Source organism: Glossina fuscipes, unplaced genomic scaffold (genome assembly GCF_014805625.2).
Source record: "Glossina fuscipes isolate IAEA_lab_2018 unplaced genomic scaffold, Yale_Gfus_2 28, whole genome shotgun sequence".
Classification (NCBI taxonomy): Eukaryota; Metazoa; Arthropoda; class Insecta; order Diptera; family Glossinidae; genus Glossina; species Glossina fuscipes.
In genome coordinates, this window is record NW_023998423.1 from 3,383,937 (window position 1) to 3,402,254 (window position 18,318).

Below are 18,318 nucleotides of genomic sequence, written 5' to 3' on the forward strand. Positions count from 1 at the left end.
AGTCTTAAATAAATCACAGAAAGCAAAAAGTAAAACAACAAATACGACAAAAACAACTCGAGAGTAACCAGAACCAGAGAACATAATACTGACATCATTAGAAAGAAATCATATGTGGCTGAACAAGTTAACAGAGGGAAATCTAACAAAATGTTGAACAGACAAAAAGACAGCAATGGTCGAACACAATTAAAAATTCAACAACAACAACAACAACAACAACATCCCAAACAGGAAAAACTTAATAATAATAACAACAAAACTACAAATCCACAGTGGCAGCAATTGAAAGACCACAAAAAGCCAAAGCAACATGTAAACTTTATAACTTAGAAGAAGAAGAAGACTAGCACCTAGACGAAGAAGAAGAAGGAGAAGAAGAAGAAGAAGCAGTAGAACCGATAAAGAAAGCGAAAAAGAGAGAGAGAAAAGGAGAGAGAGAGAGAGAGTGAGAGCGAGAGAGAAAAGAAATAGGATAAACGTAGCTCAAGTGATATTTACGCAAAAATTTAAAAAAAAAAAAAAATAAATAAATATTCAACTAAAAACATAACTAAGAATTGTGTTAAAAAATTCCTCAAAATGAATTTTTCGAAATCAAAAGCAAGCCGTAGTCTTTAAGTGAATAACTACTATATATATATATATATATATATATGTATATATATATATAAATATATATGTACATCAAGTGCAAAAGATTTTTGACTCTATAAACAATTTACGATCATACGAAACAACGAATCTTTCAGTTTTCATATTATAATCAACCATCAAAATGAGTAATGATCAAACACCAACACCCAATGATGAAAAAGGTAAGTAAGAATCAATTGGAAACCTTTCGTGAGATCTTTACCTTTTTTTTGACTCCACACAAAAATGTTCTGCTTAAAGGTTTTTTAAAATCTTAGACGAAACATAACAGTAAGGCCTCTAAACCCATAACAGCGTAAGTTAAGTTGAATCAATGCTCTACATAAGGCGTTTAAGTTGTTTTTCTCCTTTGCCACCGCTTTAATTTCTTCTTTGCGAACAATTTTTGTATTTAATCGCTCGTCACCTATAAGTTCCTCGGCAGCTCCAATTTTTGTGAAAGTCATCGCCATCATGCAATCAAACTTTAGGACAATTTCAGAATTGCAAGAGCAGAGTGGTGACGGTAGTAATAAGGTTTGTAAAATGTTTGTACCCCATGACGGCGACTTAGAGAACAGGGAACAGACATCTTAGATATAATAAAAGGTACGTCTATCTTAATCCCTCATGGGTACGTCCGGCTAATATTTTATGAACATCGTCCATTTTAGCAGAATTATTTAATTTTTCATAACTATTGGGTCTAACTACATCAGTGCAATAGATTTTATTAAGATGTATCAAGAACTGCGACTTGTAGGTTGAACACAAATTTACATGAACAGACATCAGGCGGACAGACAACTTTGAATAGATTCAGGAAAAGATTCTGAATCGATCGACAGTCTATCTTAAGCCCTTCTGAATGTTACATACGTTCGCACAAGGTTAATATACCCTGTAGCACAAGAGATATAAAAATAGAAAAAATAAAGAATGCCTTAAATAAAATATGTACAAATAAACAAATAAAAGTTAAAAAAAAGAAGGCAAATTTGGTGCACGCCCACCTAACCTGAAACTATAAAGCTTTATGAATATAGGGTGGAAAGGTACCACTACATCGGCGCAAGCAAGTAAAGTTTGGCAATCACTTGTTGGAAAACTTAAGATTTCAGAACAGCCACGCCTCGATCACATTGTTCGATCGTCAATAGCGAAGTTGGATGATGTGCTGCAAAGAGCCCGAAAGGTGTTCAACACATCATAATTGAGCCGATATTGATTAAAATTGACGCCCTAAGCGATGAAGGGGCGCGCCGTTAATCTTGATCTGTTTTCTTGCTTTCCGTAAATACTGTTTCAATGACTCGATACCGTAAGCTATGAAAATAGCGAAGAAATAACTTGACGAGCTTTCAAAGAACGTCTACACTTTGATATCAACACGTTTGAGTTTTGAATCGAGAAGAAGAAATGAAAAGCGAAAAGGTGTAAAGAGATATCAACCAGTGCTCGCGACGTAACGTATAAAATATACTTGCAAAACGACAGGCAGACGCTAATAAAATTACGGCAAGAGTTTAACACATTCCTCAGTTGACGGTGTGCAGTAAAGATAATAGCAACAAAAAGCTGCTCGTCTTTCGATGTCTAATTTCTTGAGTTGTTTCCTCCGTCCTTTGTTCCTGCTAACTGTTACTTTAACTGTTACGAAAACATTCGTTAAAATCAATGATGAATGAAAGGAAGAAACTGATGGGAACGTTCAAAACTAAACCAAATGTTTTTTAAAGTTTTTTTTCCATTACTTACGTAACATTGCACTACATACATAACGGCTTGAAGACTTGCACAAATAATTACCACAACGATGTGAGAGTTTATTGCGGAACACAATTAACTAAAAATTATTTATAGTTTTCTTCTCGTTTTTTATTCGCTTAGCAAGTAACTTCTAGAACATTTTCACTTCCTTGCAGAAAAGTATGACGATAACTTGGAAAAATGTTCGTTTTTTAAATTAATTTTTCGAAAACTTTCTAAAATAAATATTTGTGTCGTCATAAAGTAAACTTTAATAATAGTTAAAGTGGTGTTCGCATCTAAGTTTAGACCATAAACACACACACACACATATATATATATATATATATATATATATTTTACCAAAGTAATGTTAACAGTTTCTTTTTCCTATAGTACGTGTGTTGGCGTTTATGTGGTTTCGTAATAGAAAATTCTACTTATAGAGGATTTTAACATAACGGAAATTCTTGTGTGCATACCGAAAATCATACCCCATATCCGTTTCCTGACAAAATTATTTACGCCGTAATGTAATTATGATAATGAAGAAGTGTCACCCACTCATCCCCCCCTCCCTCCGTCCGTCAGCCGATTTCAACTCACACACTCCTACAGCCATTGCCTTTGCATGGCCAGAGTTAGCGAAGCTTAATTTTACAAATAACGAGAAAGCAACTTAACTTAACTTAAATTTTCAGCTATTGTTTCTTTTTTTGTCTTTTAATTTTCCCTTTTCTACGTTGAGCATGGAAAGTAAAGTAAGTAAATGGAGTGGAAAACAAGTTAAAAGCATATAAATCAATTTAAGTTACAATTTACACTTGTTTCCACTTGTACTGAAAACCCTATGAAACCGAGTGCGAGTGAATATCAGCTGAAGAGAATAAAATCAAAACAGAAAAAGAAACGAAAACTGAAACTGAAAATGAAACAAAAAACTCATACTTTGTAATATGTTGTTAGTTTCAACAGGGAGTCCACCAACAATAATCGACATGAATTGTAGAGCAGGAGATAATAAACTGCACGCTTTTTGTTAAGACAGCTCATCGGTCAATAATTTCCGAGAACCGGCACATATATGCCGTCTCTTCAATCAAACAATTCATATTATCTTTATAAAAAGCTCGCCCTCGAAAGAAGTTTCCCCAAAATTTCATGTCCTTTTGGCCATTTTTTGTACACGATGTACACGACGACGATGTCTGACGATCTTGTTCTTTTTTTTCGAACTGAGCAGCATCTTGAAAAGTCTTACGGCAACTGTTCCATGTCGAAAAAAAAGGAATTGTCTTCACCTTAAGCACCGAAGACGGTGTAAGCGCGGGATGACCAGAAAGGGTGAGTGGGTTACACCAGAAAAAAAATCAAAAGTTATTTTCGATGATCAAAAATGAGGTTAGAAAGGACTGTTCATGCCCTAAACATGCATTGTGTTCACTAATTTGCATGAAAATTTGGACATAAAATGTCGGCTTTTCAAATTGCTACCGACCCCCATTTATTCACGATGGTGCAAGTACGCCTTTTCGCAAGCTGATGATGGCAACAAAAGTTGATTGAATTGAAGTTTGGGATCGTTGCCCCACCCTCCAAAATCTACACATCCAATCACCTAACTCACTATTATGCATTTACAAAGTTCAATATGTTGCACTACGGAACAGATTTGGATCACACCATGGGTTCATTGCGGAAACTGAAACGTGTTTTGAGCATCTTGAAAAACCCTTCTATAATAAAAATGACGAAATGTTAGGGACATATAGAAATGATGGCGTCACGCTTGAAGAAAGCTGTCTTGAGAAGTAGTCGAATTTTCTAAAAAATGTTTTACTTATTTATTCCTGGGACTTACTGATCAATTTGTGTTAAATAGCATCATTTTTTAGTTTTTTGTAGTTTTTCTTTCTTTCTCTTTATGCAAAACCCCTAAAATTAAGGTCAGTTTAGTTTTAACAGAGGATTGAATTATGTTAAACGATTTCAAAGAATTTTTCATAAATTATCTGACTTTTCATTCTAAACCTTAAAGCAAGCGCTAAAGGGATTTGTTTCTATTTAGCATAAAAAGATTTCACTGAAAGACGCATAAGAAAGTTATACTCAGCTTAAGATGAATTTCATTTAGATCCATTACCTTAGAAGAATTGTAGAGTGTTTCGTTAAATGTTAATTTCATGGGCTTCTCTATGAGTAGAGTCCCCAGGTGACCAAATTTACACGTTCGGTCTCAACTGTGCCCTTTAATCGCACTAATTGTTGATAGCGGAGAATAAATTGGACAGTTTTGAACGGCTTCCCTCCAAACCCACTAATCATCAAGCTTAAGCCCACTAATGGCATTGTATGGCGTCAATGCCAACTTTGCCAGAGCTTATGCAGTGTCGTGCATTGTGGACCGCATTATTTTTCGTACATTATCCTCTTATATGACCCATTTTTCATCAGTGGAGGTTGACGGTCTTCCTGAACGATGTTCGTCCATCTCTCGAACTCAAATACACGACCTCACACTGAAGGTAATCAATAAATCGTGCAAAAGTGAAATCATAAATCTCTAACCACCACTGTTAAAACAAGTTATCACCTCACGTACTACTAATAGGTCTAATAACGGGTTTCATTGCATTCTTTGCCTTGTTGTCTTTGTATTTTACACCACTTTCTCTATAATAATAGATGGCAGTGACACGTCATTTCTCTCTCTTGCGACTTCGATGTACGACATTTGACTTCAAAGCGAGTTAAGTTATGTTAACTGAAGAGTTTCTTTTCCAATCACACTTTCACTTTTCTTTCCTTATTTTTTAACGTCTTTTTTCTTGGGCATGTTAACTGTAGGTTTAATTAATAACAATTAATATTTTTTTGGCGGTGAAGATTGAACCAATATTTCATAAACTTTTAATTATAATAAAATGTTTTTATTTCAACATTATCTTGGTTATCTAAAGACGAAATATTTCATAAAACAGTGTTACTAATATGCGAATAGCTATGTTCGGCTTGAATGTTGTTATAAGAAATGTTTCAAGATATATACAATTAACATTTCCTTCCAAAGCATCTGTTTATCGTACATATACCACAAATAAAAGATGAAAAGCAGAAGAACTATTAACGCGTTGGGAAATGTCCTGAAAATCCTTTAACTTCTGTGCGCACATTAGTAGACTCTTAAGAGCACTTTTCATTTAAAATTTTTATACAGTTTCGCTTTATATTTAGTTTAAAAGGCAAATGGGTTTTTCACCCATGCAACGAAGGATGAGAGAATATTCACTATGTCACTATATTTGCGTTGTCGAGAAAGAGGATTCCGAGACCTGACAAAATATCTCTGTTTCCGATCAGTATCAAAGGTTGAATCAATTTAAAAATGTCCGTCCGTCAGTGTTCGTGATATCGGTAGCAAACATCCTGTAGAATGCAAAAATAAAGTCATCGGGTTTGAATTTGACGAACGCGTTTATCATATTCGCAAAGAAACGGATGGAAGGACGGATAAATACTACTCAGTCACCCTTGTTCAAGAATACATAAATTTTCTACCGTCATATGTGACATGTAACATTATGATACACAAGCGGGCAAATGGACGGACGGACGGACTCTCATTGCTCAATAAATTTAACATCTTGAGTCGGTCAAGTTGGTTTGGCGTAAGGAGATGTACGGATGGAAGGACACACATGACTTAATCGCTAGACGGCCTATGATACCAAAGCACATCCTGTCTATTGTACACTGGAGACCAAGTTCATCCGTAATCGATAAGGAAATATTTTGAGACAATTGGTTTGTTTTGAGTTAGTCCTATTAAACCAAATTCGTGCAGCAATCTTTCAATTTTGAAAAAACGATAAAAGAGAGACAAAAACGATTGATCAGATTGAAAAGCAATCATACATTAGGAGGCCTTTCTAAAATATTTTTAACTGTCATAAACTGGGTGATATAATTAATGTTTCCCTATGCTCTGATGACAAAAATAAATGCTGTTTTATTGTTTTAGTTAGAAAACTCACTGATTTGTGTTCTTTTCCGCTCAGCTTTTGTGACCCATTTTTTCACTTTCTGTCTTTAACATTTTATCATACAAACAATTTACTTATTTTATTGTGTGTTTAAAAACACAAGGAATATCTAAAGAGCGAGCACTTGTGTGGCACGTGCATTACAAAAAGACTGGGTATATTTAATTAATTGAAGACTTTGTTGAACAAATTGCTGGAGATCGTTGTCACTATTAGACAAGTGCGTGCATTCACAGCCTAAATAGAAATTTTGAATAAACTAATGCTTTTTCGAGTTGTTTCGAGTAGTGTTTTTTTCCTTTTCATACAGTAGAACCAGCAAATAAATGTTTGGATTAGAGCGAAAGGGGATGAAAAATTGTTGGGTAAGACGCTATGTAATAAGCAAAAGACGAAAATTGCCGATAATAGATCTTAGACTGGTAACGCACTGAAGGGGATGGTATGTTGGACTATTTGAAAAAGGTTGATAGAGCCCGGGTTCACTTGACACGAGATTCAGGTTCCTAACCATAGTTTGATAGACTGCCACAGCAACCAGTCTGGCGTAGCTAAATGACATTCAAGACGACTATGACTGCTATGGACTACGCGGTATGCATACATATTGTCATGCTGAGGACATAAAAATCTATATAAATGAAATTAAAAAAGTAAAATGCAATCCTACATAGAGAGAAGATGAATGAAAAGGTATTAACAATAAAAAAAGAGAAAGTGAAACCATTTGATCCACTGGGTAGGCCTTATATTTACTAAATTGCGGTTTGCGTATACAAAAAAACAGCAGGAGGGCGAAGGGAAAACAAACTTTAATCTTTAAGGGCATATTGTTGCCAATTAACTACATTCACGCTTTCCCTTACCTACTACTAAAGTTAACTTCAATTAGCTCGAAATTATTACTAATTTTCTAGCTTTCTTCACATTTTTTCAAAGCGTTACCTTTTCTTTTTCCCCATCTTGGCAATAATGGCAAAACTGTTACAGCTTAGGTAAGTTTTTAGGAATTTTTTTTTATTTTTTAAAATTTTTTCGTGTACAAAGTAAAGGATTTTACAAAGTCGCCTAAAATAACTTTTGTTCCATGTTGTTCTATGCTTTACGTTGTTCTTTCTGTTTATACACTGCCTTCTATATCTTTAGTGTTTTTTACCCCTCCACAGTCTTAGGAGGGTAAGTAATAATATCATTGTCACACAAAGATAGATAAGAAGGAATGACAACAGTACCATCACCATTATCAGCAGTTTCATCACCATCTCCGACCATAGCAGTTGTTGCGCTATATTTAGCTTTGTCTTTTGTTGTCTCTTTCTTTGTTTTTTTTTGTCTCCGTGTATATAGTAAACAATATGTGCTCAAGATTGCTGAACTATCAAAGTGAACTAATGTGAAGAAGCCTAGCCTGATGAAGACGAGCTAACCTACAAAACTTTTTATTCTTTTATATATACGTTTACGTAAATTTCTATAATATTTACTTATACATATATACTTATGCATGTGTATATGTAAGTATGGATGTATATATATATGTTCAGATTTATTTGTGTACATTTATATGTATCCTTAGACATATACACAGATATTTATATATTTGAATGTCACTGCATATATATATATATATATATATATATATATATATACATATAAAAAAAAGCAAGCGCTGTCATTGCTTTCCACTATGATTGTTCATATCTCATTCGGAGAGTCTTTATTTGCTGGTAAGAAAAGAAGAAAAATTTTAATAGTTTGTTAAGCAAGTTGTTATGTAAAAATGTCAGACAGTTAGTTGTAAGCAAGTAGGCCGTAAAAAACAAAAAAAAAAAAAGGAGAAAAAATAAATAATAAATAAAACGAATATTACCGTAGCTTTTATTGCACAAAATGTTAAATGTGTTAGATAAACATGCTTAATGGGCTATAAACACAACAACGGTAGTAGCCTTTAAAGTCATCTTTGATAAATTAAAGAAATTCATTGCTGTGCAAAAGTGAAAAAATAATAATAAACGAAAGGCAGCCAAATAAACAAATAGCAACTCGGACCTGCATGTCTATTACAACAATTTAAAGCTGAATGCATGAAATTTATGGCTTCAAATAAAGCGGTGCACATGGGCAGTGTGTACGTGAGAAGAGGAAAAAAATTCAAAAAAAAAATTTCAAGGCGAAACTTTCTAAAGACGTATCTGTTAGTGGATTAGGGGAACTGGAAATCACAAACAAATGAGGCCAACGACGATTCATTTCACCCGGGCAGTCTTTTCGGACCATTTTGGTAGAAAGGGCCAATTTCAAGGAAGAAATTTCTTTCAGTTAATGAATTCTTTGTTCACATACCGTAGAAGGTGCAAAGTGTCGCAGCAAAAAAAAAAAAAAAGGAACAAATTGTCAATAGCGCTACCCCTTAAGAATAATTCCATTAGTAATAAAATTCGCTGTACTTCACAATAAATTAATGACAAATTATGGTAGACCCGCTATACGAGGGATTTGATATGAAATGAGTTAAATGTGCAATACGGTGAATAAATTGCGGCCTTCTTCCTATAACAAGCCGACGGGGTTTAAGACCGTAAGACAATAAGGCAGATGTTACAATCTTATTACGGTATAGCTCCAGTAATTAATGGAATAAGAGAAGAGGTACAAAATATATACAAAAATTTTTTTTACACATTTCTTGTGAAAAGGAAACATTTATTATTCAACGCCCAAAAAAAATTTGTATATGTGTAATCTTAGTGACTTGTGTAGCAGAGATTCAGATTACACGCAACGAATATACTTTGTTTTCATTTATTTTCTTTGATTTTTTCATTAGGCATGTAATACGAGAGTTATTAATATTTATAGGGCTTTTAGGCAAGGTAAACGGCTAGCAAGTTAATACATATATTAAATTATGTAGCACCAGAGAACAATATATATGTTATTGTAGCAGGGAGAAGGCTTTAAAGTGAGAGAAAACTAGAACATGTTTGCGTCTCAGGCCGAAGTTTAAAGGTGAACAGCATCGGGGTGCAAGTGAACACACAAGTGAGGACGCAAGCCGGAACAAGCTTCAATTTAACATCACGCGCAACACCCTATTAGCGAACTATGTCACTTGGTTTAATTAGTTTCACGTGTCGCTACATAAACCCATCCAGTACGGATACGATCAGATTTGATTCTCTTGATTTTAAGTTGAACACTGTGCACAGCTTACTCCCACGTTGAGGTTTTATTGTAAACTTTTAAAGCTTTTGGCGGTGAACGGACTTGTGGCTGTGGCTTAATGGGAACATGACATAAAGATGGCGAACACCGGTCATAAATAAAAATTCTCAATAGGTGGGAGAATATTGAGAAGGTCGGTTGCTTTTCTATTTCAGACACCTTCTGAGACATAAACATATTCTTGATCACCCTGGGATTTTAGCTGAATGTAGCGTTCAGTGCTCGAGATTGTGACTTGACCTTATACGTCCCCCGGTCTGAAGACAAATCTAGACGGGAATGCCATCATCCTACTGACAATGGGTAAGAAGCTTTAACTTGGATATAATGGGAAATATTGATCTGGAGCTAAATATAAATCTAAAAAGTACATAGAACACAAAAATAGGTCTACAGCTGGTATTGATTTAAATCTAAGTCGCAAGTATGTAAATCGATGCCATCACCCGAGTACGAGTTGGAAAACTCCTGAAGCGAACACATTAGTAAAAGTTTTTCAATTATTTCTTAGTCCCGTACTTGCCGTGCTACATTGTTTATGCCTTTCATTCCAACACTTTCTTACGCTTGGACTCTGTTCTTTCGATTTCGCCTAAGTTTGTTCTTCACTCCTCCTCCACTTGCTTGACATAAAAAACTTCCTGCGTCGCTTGGTGTATTTTTCGAATACAAAACATGCCATCGGCTAAAGGGTTATAGTAATTGAGTCTTAATTACAAACAAAAAACCCTCTACCGTACACAAACTCTATCCCAGAGTCTAATATCGTTCGCGTAAATGAAGTTTTTGGAAAAAGCTTTTAATGTTTTATACCTTGCAGCCCCTTCATGTAAACGACGAATAAATGTTGTTTCGTTCTTTTTTTTTGTTTTTTTGTTTCGCTCAAATTAATAGCAATAATCTTCTAGGCATACATCCAACTAATTTCGAACTTTTTATTACCCCTTCGTATCCATCGTGGATGTATGAAAACATAATTTCAACCTACTTTTGACAATTTTAAGCCAACCGCGTTGAAAGCAAAACTTTATCAGCCGAAGCAGCAGTGTGTCCATATACACTAATTTATATGTTAATGTGTACGTGCTTGTGCGAATATATATGTGTGTGCGTGTATGTGCCCGTGTATATATATCACAATAAATCTGTTAAAATGACATAACGTATTTGCACCGTTGAATAGAGAGAGAGAGAGAGAGAGAGAGAGAGAGAGAAAGAGAGAGAGAGAGAGAGAACCAACTGACTAAGTAACCAGTGGTTATAATTTTGAAACCATAATTTTGAGATCACGCAAAATTTTCAAAGCATTCGTGCATGATTCTGTACGATGTAAATGCACATGTGTGCGTGCATTTCTATATACAGTGACTAACTGAGGCATGACATGAAACAATTGAAATTTCCATATGTGGTAGCATGTCTCTGTAGGTAAACAAGAAGGCTAATGAAATCAACTTTTGTCGCATAACGTTGGCCGTAAAAACATTACAACGCTTAGCCGATTCGATGCAAATACATTTATACGTTATGTTTACATATGCATGTATGTGTACATGTATATTCATATATATAGTATACATGAATGTCGATGTAGACCAGAATTTGCCTTCGAGCCGGGAAAAGCGTGAAAGTATGCATGAATAAAAAATTTAACAATAATATTGTTGTCAACTTATTGCCGTTGCAGCAGTTTGCCCACGAATTGTTACAGTCAACTAACCTTACAGAAAACTATGCGCACACATATTTATATATGCATACATAAATATTTATATGTACGCATATATGTATTTATATATATATATGTATTATATATAAAAGCCTAGACACCCTTATCGCTTTAGCTACCCGTAGGTGTTGAGGGAGAAAATACAAATACATTTGTTTATGTTTGTGCGGATGCATGTAAAGTTAGATGCTAATTTTAAACAATAAAAAAGAAAAAAAGAAAAAAAAAAAGCAGAAAAAAGTCTAGAAATACACTTTAGGCCCTGGACATGTATACCGTGTGTTTCCAAACCCAAAAGCATATCACGAATACATCTCCATCTTTGCAATCATTTGCATGTTCGTATGTTTACACTTGTTTATATTTATGTAATTCGTGATGATGGAAGGAAAACAGTCTACCGTGTTTGAAAAAGTAAAATAGTTTACACATGAGGTTATTTCTCTTACACACATACACACATACATACACACACACACACGCACACACACAAAATATATGTTTGCTTTCATATGTATGATGCAACAACCCGCCATCAGGTAATGTATATTCATTTTTACCTTTTTTATATTAACACTAACTCGTAAATTTTCGTAACGATCTATGTACGTACCGTAAAACAGGTTAGTCCAACATAATTCGGGCCAGCAATTTGAAATTATTTATAAAGAAAACGACATAAAAGAACATGAAAACGCAAGAGATTTCTTTATTTTTAACTTCACCTCACTTTTATTTTTCCATTCATTGCAAGCGCTATGTCATTTAGGTGACATAGTTCGGCCATATACATGCTATCCCTCTCGGGTGATATCTTTCCACAAAGAAATCGTTATGTAGGGCGTTAACCGCAAATAGCTCAAGAAATCAAAGTAGCTTCACTGCAAAAGGATCTGGATAGAAAAGGGACTGAGGACTTGAGGGATTTCATGAAGACGTGTTTTCGAGGTGACAGATGTCACTCCCAAAGATTTCTGCAGAATGTTATCTCTCGCCCTTTCATAACAAGTCCGATCAATCGTCTCAATATCTGAATATTACCTTTTTGTATAACAGATGTAATAAAAAAATAAAATTCCCTGGGTGGGGATTTCATTTTCTACCTATCACGCAATCTACAGACGATTACACCGGAGAAATAAAAAGGAAGAAACCTTTATGAAAATAGGCGAACGGACATATGTTATGCCCTGGGCTAGTCTACACTCTGCTCTACCTATGAATACAAAAGCGAAAACTAACTTTTGGCTACGTGATTATCTTTCAAAACGCACTCATTACCAATTTCGTTCCTTACGACAGCCAAGTCCCGTGAACGAAGTTAAAATATCAATACAGGGTTGCAAAAATAACAAATGTGGCTCTTTCGATGGGATAAAGCATACTCCCTTGCCAACACGCGCTATTATAAGCTCTTGAAGTATTTGTTGCGCATAAAAGCGACCTCGTATAACATAAGATGTTGTGAATCTATAAAGCAAATGCCCGGGGGAAACTTCGCTTGAGTGTGTAAGAGAGAAATGAAGGAAAATCATATTGCTTTGTAGGACTTAGAAGCAGGAAGGAGTCAAAACAAGCCACATTGTGTTGTTCTTCTGTAACGCGAATCGTTTCGTTGAGAACCTCAACGAAGAAAACAACACAAGCCATATTAAGTGATTCCTAATAATAGGCATCGGAATCCATATAACATAGGCTACTAATAGTGATACTACTGCCGTAGTCTATTTAGAGTCCGCAGTGCAAATGCCATTCTTTGCAATAGCTTTGTGAATGATGCCAAGTTCCTACTTGACAGGTAGAGATAACTATGGCAATAGTAAAATAAGACAAAACGTCTGTTATTATGCTTTACAAAGGTCAAGCCAAGTTACAAATGCTAACTCTGTGTCGCCTTTATTGAATTCCATATCGGAATTGTTTCTTGAACAATATGTGAAAATGCATTATACGAAGCAAGAATTTATTATGAGGAAAAGGTGTTTAATTTCACATTCTCCTGAAGATCTTTTCTATATTGTAATGCTTAAGAAATTTCTTCTTTTTTAATCAATTCAAAAGATAGTTATCAGCTTAATATAGGTTAAGCACTCTCTACGATATTGGCTAAGCGCCATTAAACGAGAAAGGATTTTTTGTTGCAAGGTAAACTCTTACTTTGTATTTTCTTCTTCACGCTTACGATATCTGAGTTTGATTAAGTGACTCCTTCATTAAAAATCCATTATTGATTGCTTGATAGGAAAATATATATGTACAGTTATATAGAATGTATGAATGTAAAAACAAAAAAACAAAAAAAAGAAAGAGAAAATTGATAACAAATTATAGAAATGAAATGAAAGGTATTTTCTGAATGGCACAGTTAAAAACCAATCAAAAAAAAGTATTTTTTGCAAGTGTATGAATACTTCATGAATACATTACTAAAGTTCACTTAAGACTATCAACATACGCTTTAAAATATGCAGCGAAAATTGCTGCCGAGGTTATGAGAGCAGTTTGCAAATAGAGAATAGTGTAGAGAATAAAAAACTGTGACTCCTTTCCTTGGCGTTAAGCTTCCATTTTATTTTAAACAAATGTTTTTGTTATTTACTTACTAGTTTTAAAATAATTAAAAACAACTTTTGTTTGTCTAAAAAAAAAAACTTGTCCGCTAATAAGGCTTAGATGAAGGCTTTCTTTCCAAGTAATATTAGTAAAATTTTAAAAACTGACTCTTTTTCTCCTTTTGGGGACATTCGCCTTTTTAAGGCTAGGTATTCGCGTTCCGCGTTACTCGGCATCAATTACATCGCCTTTGTTTGCTGAAACCAAGATTGACGTCTTGTAACAAAGCTTCATTTATCGAGCTTTTTTTACATGCTCCCACTTGACTTGTTTCGGGTAAAGTTGAAAAATCAATCAGTTTCGATATCTTCAAACATAAGTACAGAGTGGTTATGTATGGGCATCGCCCAGAACAAAAGTGCTTCGAAGAGAAAAGAGGCTTGTTTGTCAACTGATAGGATTATTGGACTTTTATTGAAATATATGGACACGTATTATTCGCATGATCGATAACCATCTGTTACCGCAGTAATTGGAAAAGGTAATCGTGGCACTCCACTGCAAAACTAATCAAAACAACTCAGTAAACGCAGTAAAAGTAACGAAAGTGTTGAGCAAATGCTTTACGGCATATGTCAAACTACAGCTACACGTTAATACATATACTTACTTACGCATGACACAAGTCAAAACATTATAGTTTGCCGTGGCTTACTGGTTAATACCTTATACTATCCTAGTCTTTTTGAAGCATAGCGTTGTAAAGGAAGTGTTCTGACCCGAATCATATCCAATAGCGTTTGCCTTTGGGCTAAAACATGTCAGTGTACCGAAGTCCATTAGAATATCTTAAAAATTGGAGCCTCTGGAGTGAACACAAGAAAACAAGGCTGACAGGCGCCGAGAGAAAGCCGTTCTTAATACTTCGCGTCTACTTCAAGTTCTCCTAAGCATTACATTCATTTGAACAATCTTTGTTGTTGTTTATGCGTAAATCTTTTCCCATTTCTTGGGAGCATAAATACAGTGCAAGAAGTCTCTTACTTTCCCCTATGCTGGTAAAAAGAGATGTTTGGTTGATTGATATATCTTAGATTGAAGAACTGGGCTGTTTGGCCTATGTGACCTTGTTGGGAAACCAGTTTCAATGGAGCAGAAACTTTTAATTTACAAGAAAGATCGGTGAAAATGTGACCGATTGCATCGCCTCCACAACTTCATTAATAGTCTTCTTTTTTTCTTATTAACGAAGAATATCTTCAGATCATCAAATATTATCAACGATCATTAGACTATTTAGAATCCAGTGAAGCCTAGAGTCCACCAGACTAAGACAACAACCTAAGGTATGCTTACGCATGTCAGTCTTTTACTCACTTTGAAAGAATCTGCAATGGCTCTCATTGGCGTGCAGACGAAATGGCAAGGACTTGTTACAACTGACCACAGAATTACCCTAGATAAACCTGGTAGTGCTTTGAAGATAGCGGAAAGAAAATACCTGATGGCCTTGAATATTCATCCATTATACAAATGTTATTGTCATGCATGCATTGTACCATGCAATCTTTGCTGATTTATTTATCCAGATTCATTGTTACGGGGATCGATGCTTATGCTCAGATAGCTTCCTAGATAAATCTGACTGATATGGGTTAGAAAAAAAAAAACGCGGAAAGACGGACAGCAAAGCTAAAAATTTGCACAGAAGATATTATTCTTCGTTGTGTCACGTATCTAATAACCAAGAAAATGGATAATTTATGCTGGTAATATTTCTTCCTAATTTTTCTCATCAAAATTTTTCATCTTTTTCTTCATCTCCACAAAAACAATTTTATATTTACTTTATCATATATATATATATATATATATATATACGAATAAAAGAGCAACAACGTAAGCAGACCTTTTTTTTAATCATGTGTTTATTTGGAGAATTTTAAATCCTGATACAATTGCCGGGCCACACTTTGGACGAACTCGTTACGTGACATAAATAAATTTACTATGTCCGTGTATGCTCACACATGATAAGTCGTTAAAACTAAATATAGCAGCAACAAAATGAAAAAAAAAAAAAAAAAAGGAAAAGTTTACAAATATTTAAACTATTTTTGTGCGATGGACGACGATGGATATTATGTCGACAGTAACCAAAACAAAAGGGAAAAACAAGAGGGAAAAAGCATAGCGTAATGTTATACTAGCCTTAAGCAATATTCTCCATACTCATCGCTTATGTATTCAAATTATTTGTTGGTTAGATTCAGATTTTTAGAATAAATAACGGAAAGATTACAAAAAAGGGTACAAATGCAAGAATATTGGAAAAGCCAAACATGATAGTAGGTCAGTTGTAAATGAGAAATCGCATGCAATAATAACGGAAGTTTGCATCAAATTCTCAATCTCATCGACAGAAGATTGCGTTATACTTAGTTTATTGCTTCGCTTGCAAGCGGATGAAATATGCGCTCGTGAGATTGGCAATGGATTTAATTTTACCTGCGCCACGTCATGCGCAAGTACTTTCTTCTCAGTTATCACGCTTTACTTAATTTCTCGCGATCCTCTTTAACGATCGTCTCAAAAAAGAGAACATCTCTTCGAAGACTTTGTATAGGGACACCTACAGAATTTGTAGCAAGGGTTCGCAAGGGTGGGTTCCTGCCTGAAAGGTTTAACCCCACCGTGGCCCAAGCCACTTTACTGCGTACTACGCCCCCTGGCGAGTTAGACAATCCCCGCAGAGTAGGGGCCTAAACAGCACCAGAGTCCAGAACGGTTTATTACGTATGGAACAATAAACCGCACTCTGGTCAGTGGTGAGGCCTAGCTGCACTTGACTGTTCCACTTTGGCTAGGAACTGCCAACCACAACCACCACGAGTACTCCCCGAAGGGCCGCACCCAAGCAGTCAGAACTCGCAAATTGATCGACGATATTCGTTCAAAAGGGGAAAATTGCGCTCGCTTCCGCCATAAGGCTTCCACGGCGCCGTTGATCAATTACCACCATTACCCGCAGGCATCCGTGACATATGTTCAAAAGTAAATAGGCAAAAGGGGAAAAAGCCTTTCCGTCAAATCCCTTTTTTAATTTTTGCAAGAGAGTTTTTAATTAATAGGCCAAAGGGAAGGCCATCCGTCAATTCCTTTTTGCATAATTAACTCTCTCTTGAGAAAATTTTTATTCCAACGACTTTATGAACAGAGCCCATCATACACCCGCAGCCATACCCATCGAAAATTTTATAAACAGAAGGTTGAAACTTCTTAAATCTTAGACCAAGTAAAAAACTCGTTTCGCTCGTTTTCGCCAAAATCCTTTATTCCTGTGAATTTTGCTAAGCCAAATAATAGCTATGGCAATATGAACCCAGAATTTGTCCATAGGTGATCCTAACACCGTGACAGAGGTGTGATATTGTGTGTTTTCGTAGCTTGAACGTTAACATAATAACCAATCATAGCACAAACATACACCACAACACAAAGATTCTTTCTCTTACGAAAATGATGATTTCTGTGCCTTATAAAGAGCAGCACCTACTCTTTGCCCTAATGACGTGAAAGAAGGACTTCTTTGCATTACATATAACTGGGCATCACAAGGATCTACTTAAAGAATTTCAGTTGTGAAAATTCACGGCGATTTCTGAACCGCTTCGGCCGAAAGACAACATTCTGCAGTTCGTGGGACCAAAAGTGTGCGGTCTGTTAAAAGCTGTTAAACTCTCGTGACACGGTTAATACCAAATGCTACAACAACAATAATAACAATTAATCGATTTGAACCGTTCGCTGTTCAAAAAACGACAAGATCGTTATAATATCCGTCCATCAATCCATATAACAAAACCGCGATGCCTTCGACGCATCTAACTGAGAAGTGTTAAGCAACGCAGCTCAGTCACCAAACTCGGATCATTCCGTTCGCCGCTTGCTCTTCTCGATAGGACATACATTCTCCGAGCTGCTGTGACTGGTTTGTTTCAGAAGAACAACATATTTTTTGGCCATTTAATGTAACGGGGAAAATCCATAGCTACCGATGGGCAGTATTCCGAATAGAATGTTTTTTATCATTTTCGTATAATAAACGTATATATAAGCGTCGTTTTGATTGCTTTCGGGCAAACACATTATGTTACCACTGCGCAACTTCTGACATCTCTGGGCGAAGTACTAAGCAAAATGATTTTCGGAAGACTGTTTTGAAATGAGATTTGTATCGTAAATAGACTTGCGCAGAGTGGGAAATATATAGTTGCAGTTGGGCTTAAGATATGTTTGTCGTCTAGCATTGTTATGATGAAAGACGACGCTTTTCCTGTTGATCAATTCCACGTAGTTTATCTTAGCTGCGACCTTAGT

General features: G+C 35.4%; 1 protein-coding gene across 6 annotated transcripts in view; it reads left to right on the forward strand.

Annotated features, from left to right (window-relative positions):
- The first annotated feature begins 407 nt into the window (after positions 1-407).
- Positions 408-18,318, forward strand: part of LOC119636173 (sodium channel protein 60E) — a 158,973-nt gene continuing 141,062 nt past the window's right edge. For all 6 annotated transcript variants that reach the window (XM_038031361.1, XM_038031362.1, XM_038031364.1 and 3 more), the window contains exon 1: positions 408-818. In XM_038031361.1, coding sequence (XP_037887289.1) covers positions 779-818 — 40 coding nt within the window. In that variant the 5' untranslated portion in view covers positions 408-778. The remainder of the gene's footprint in view (positions 819-18,318) is intronic.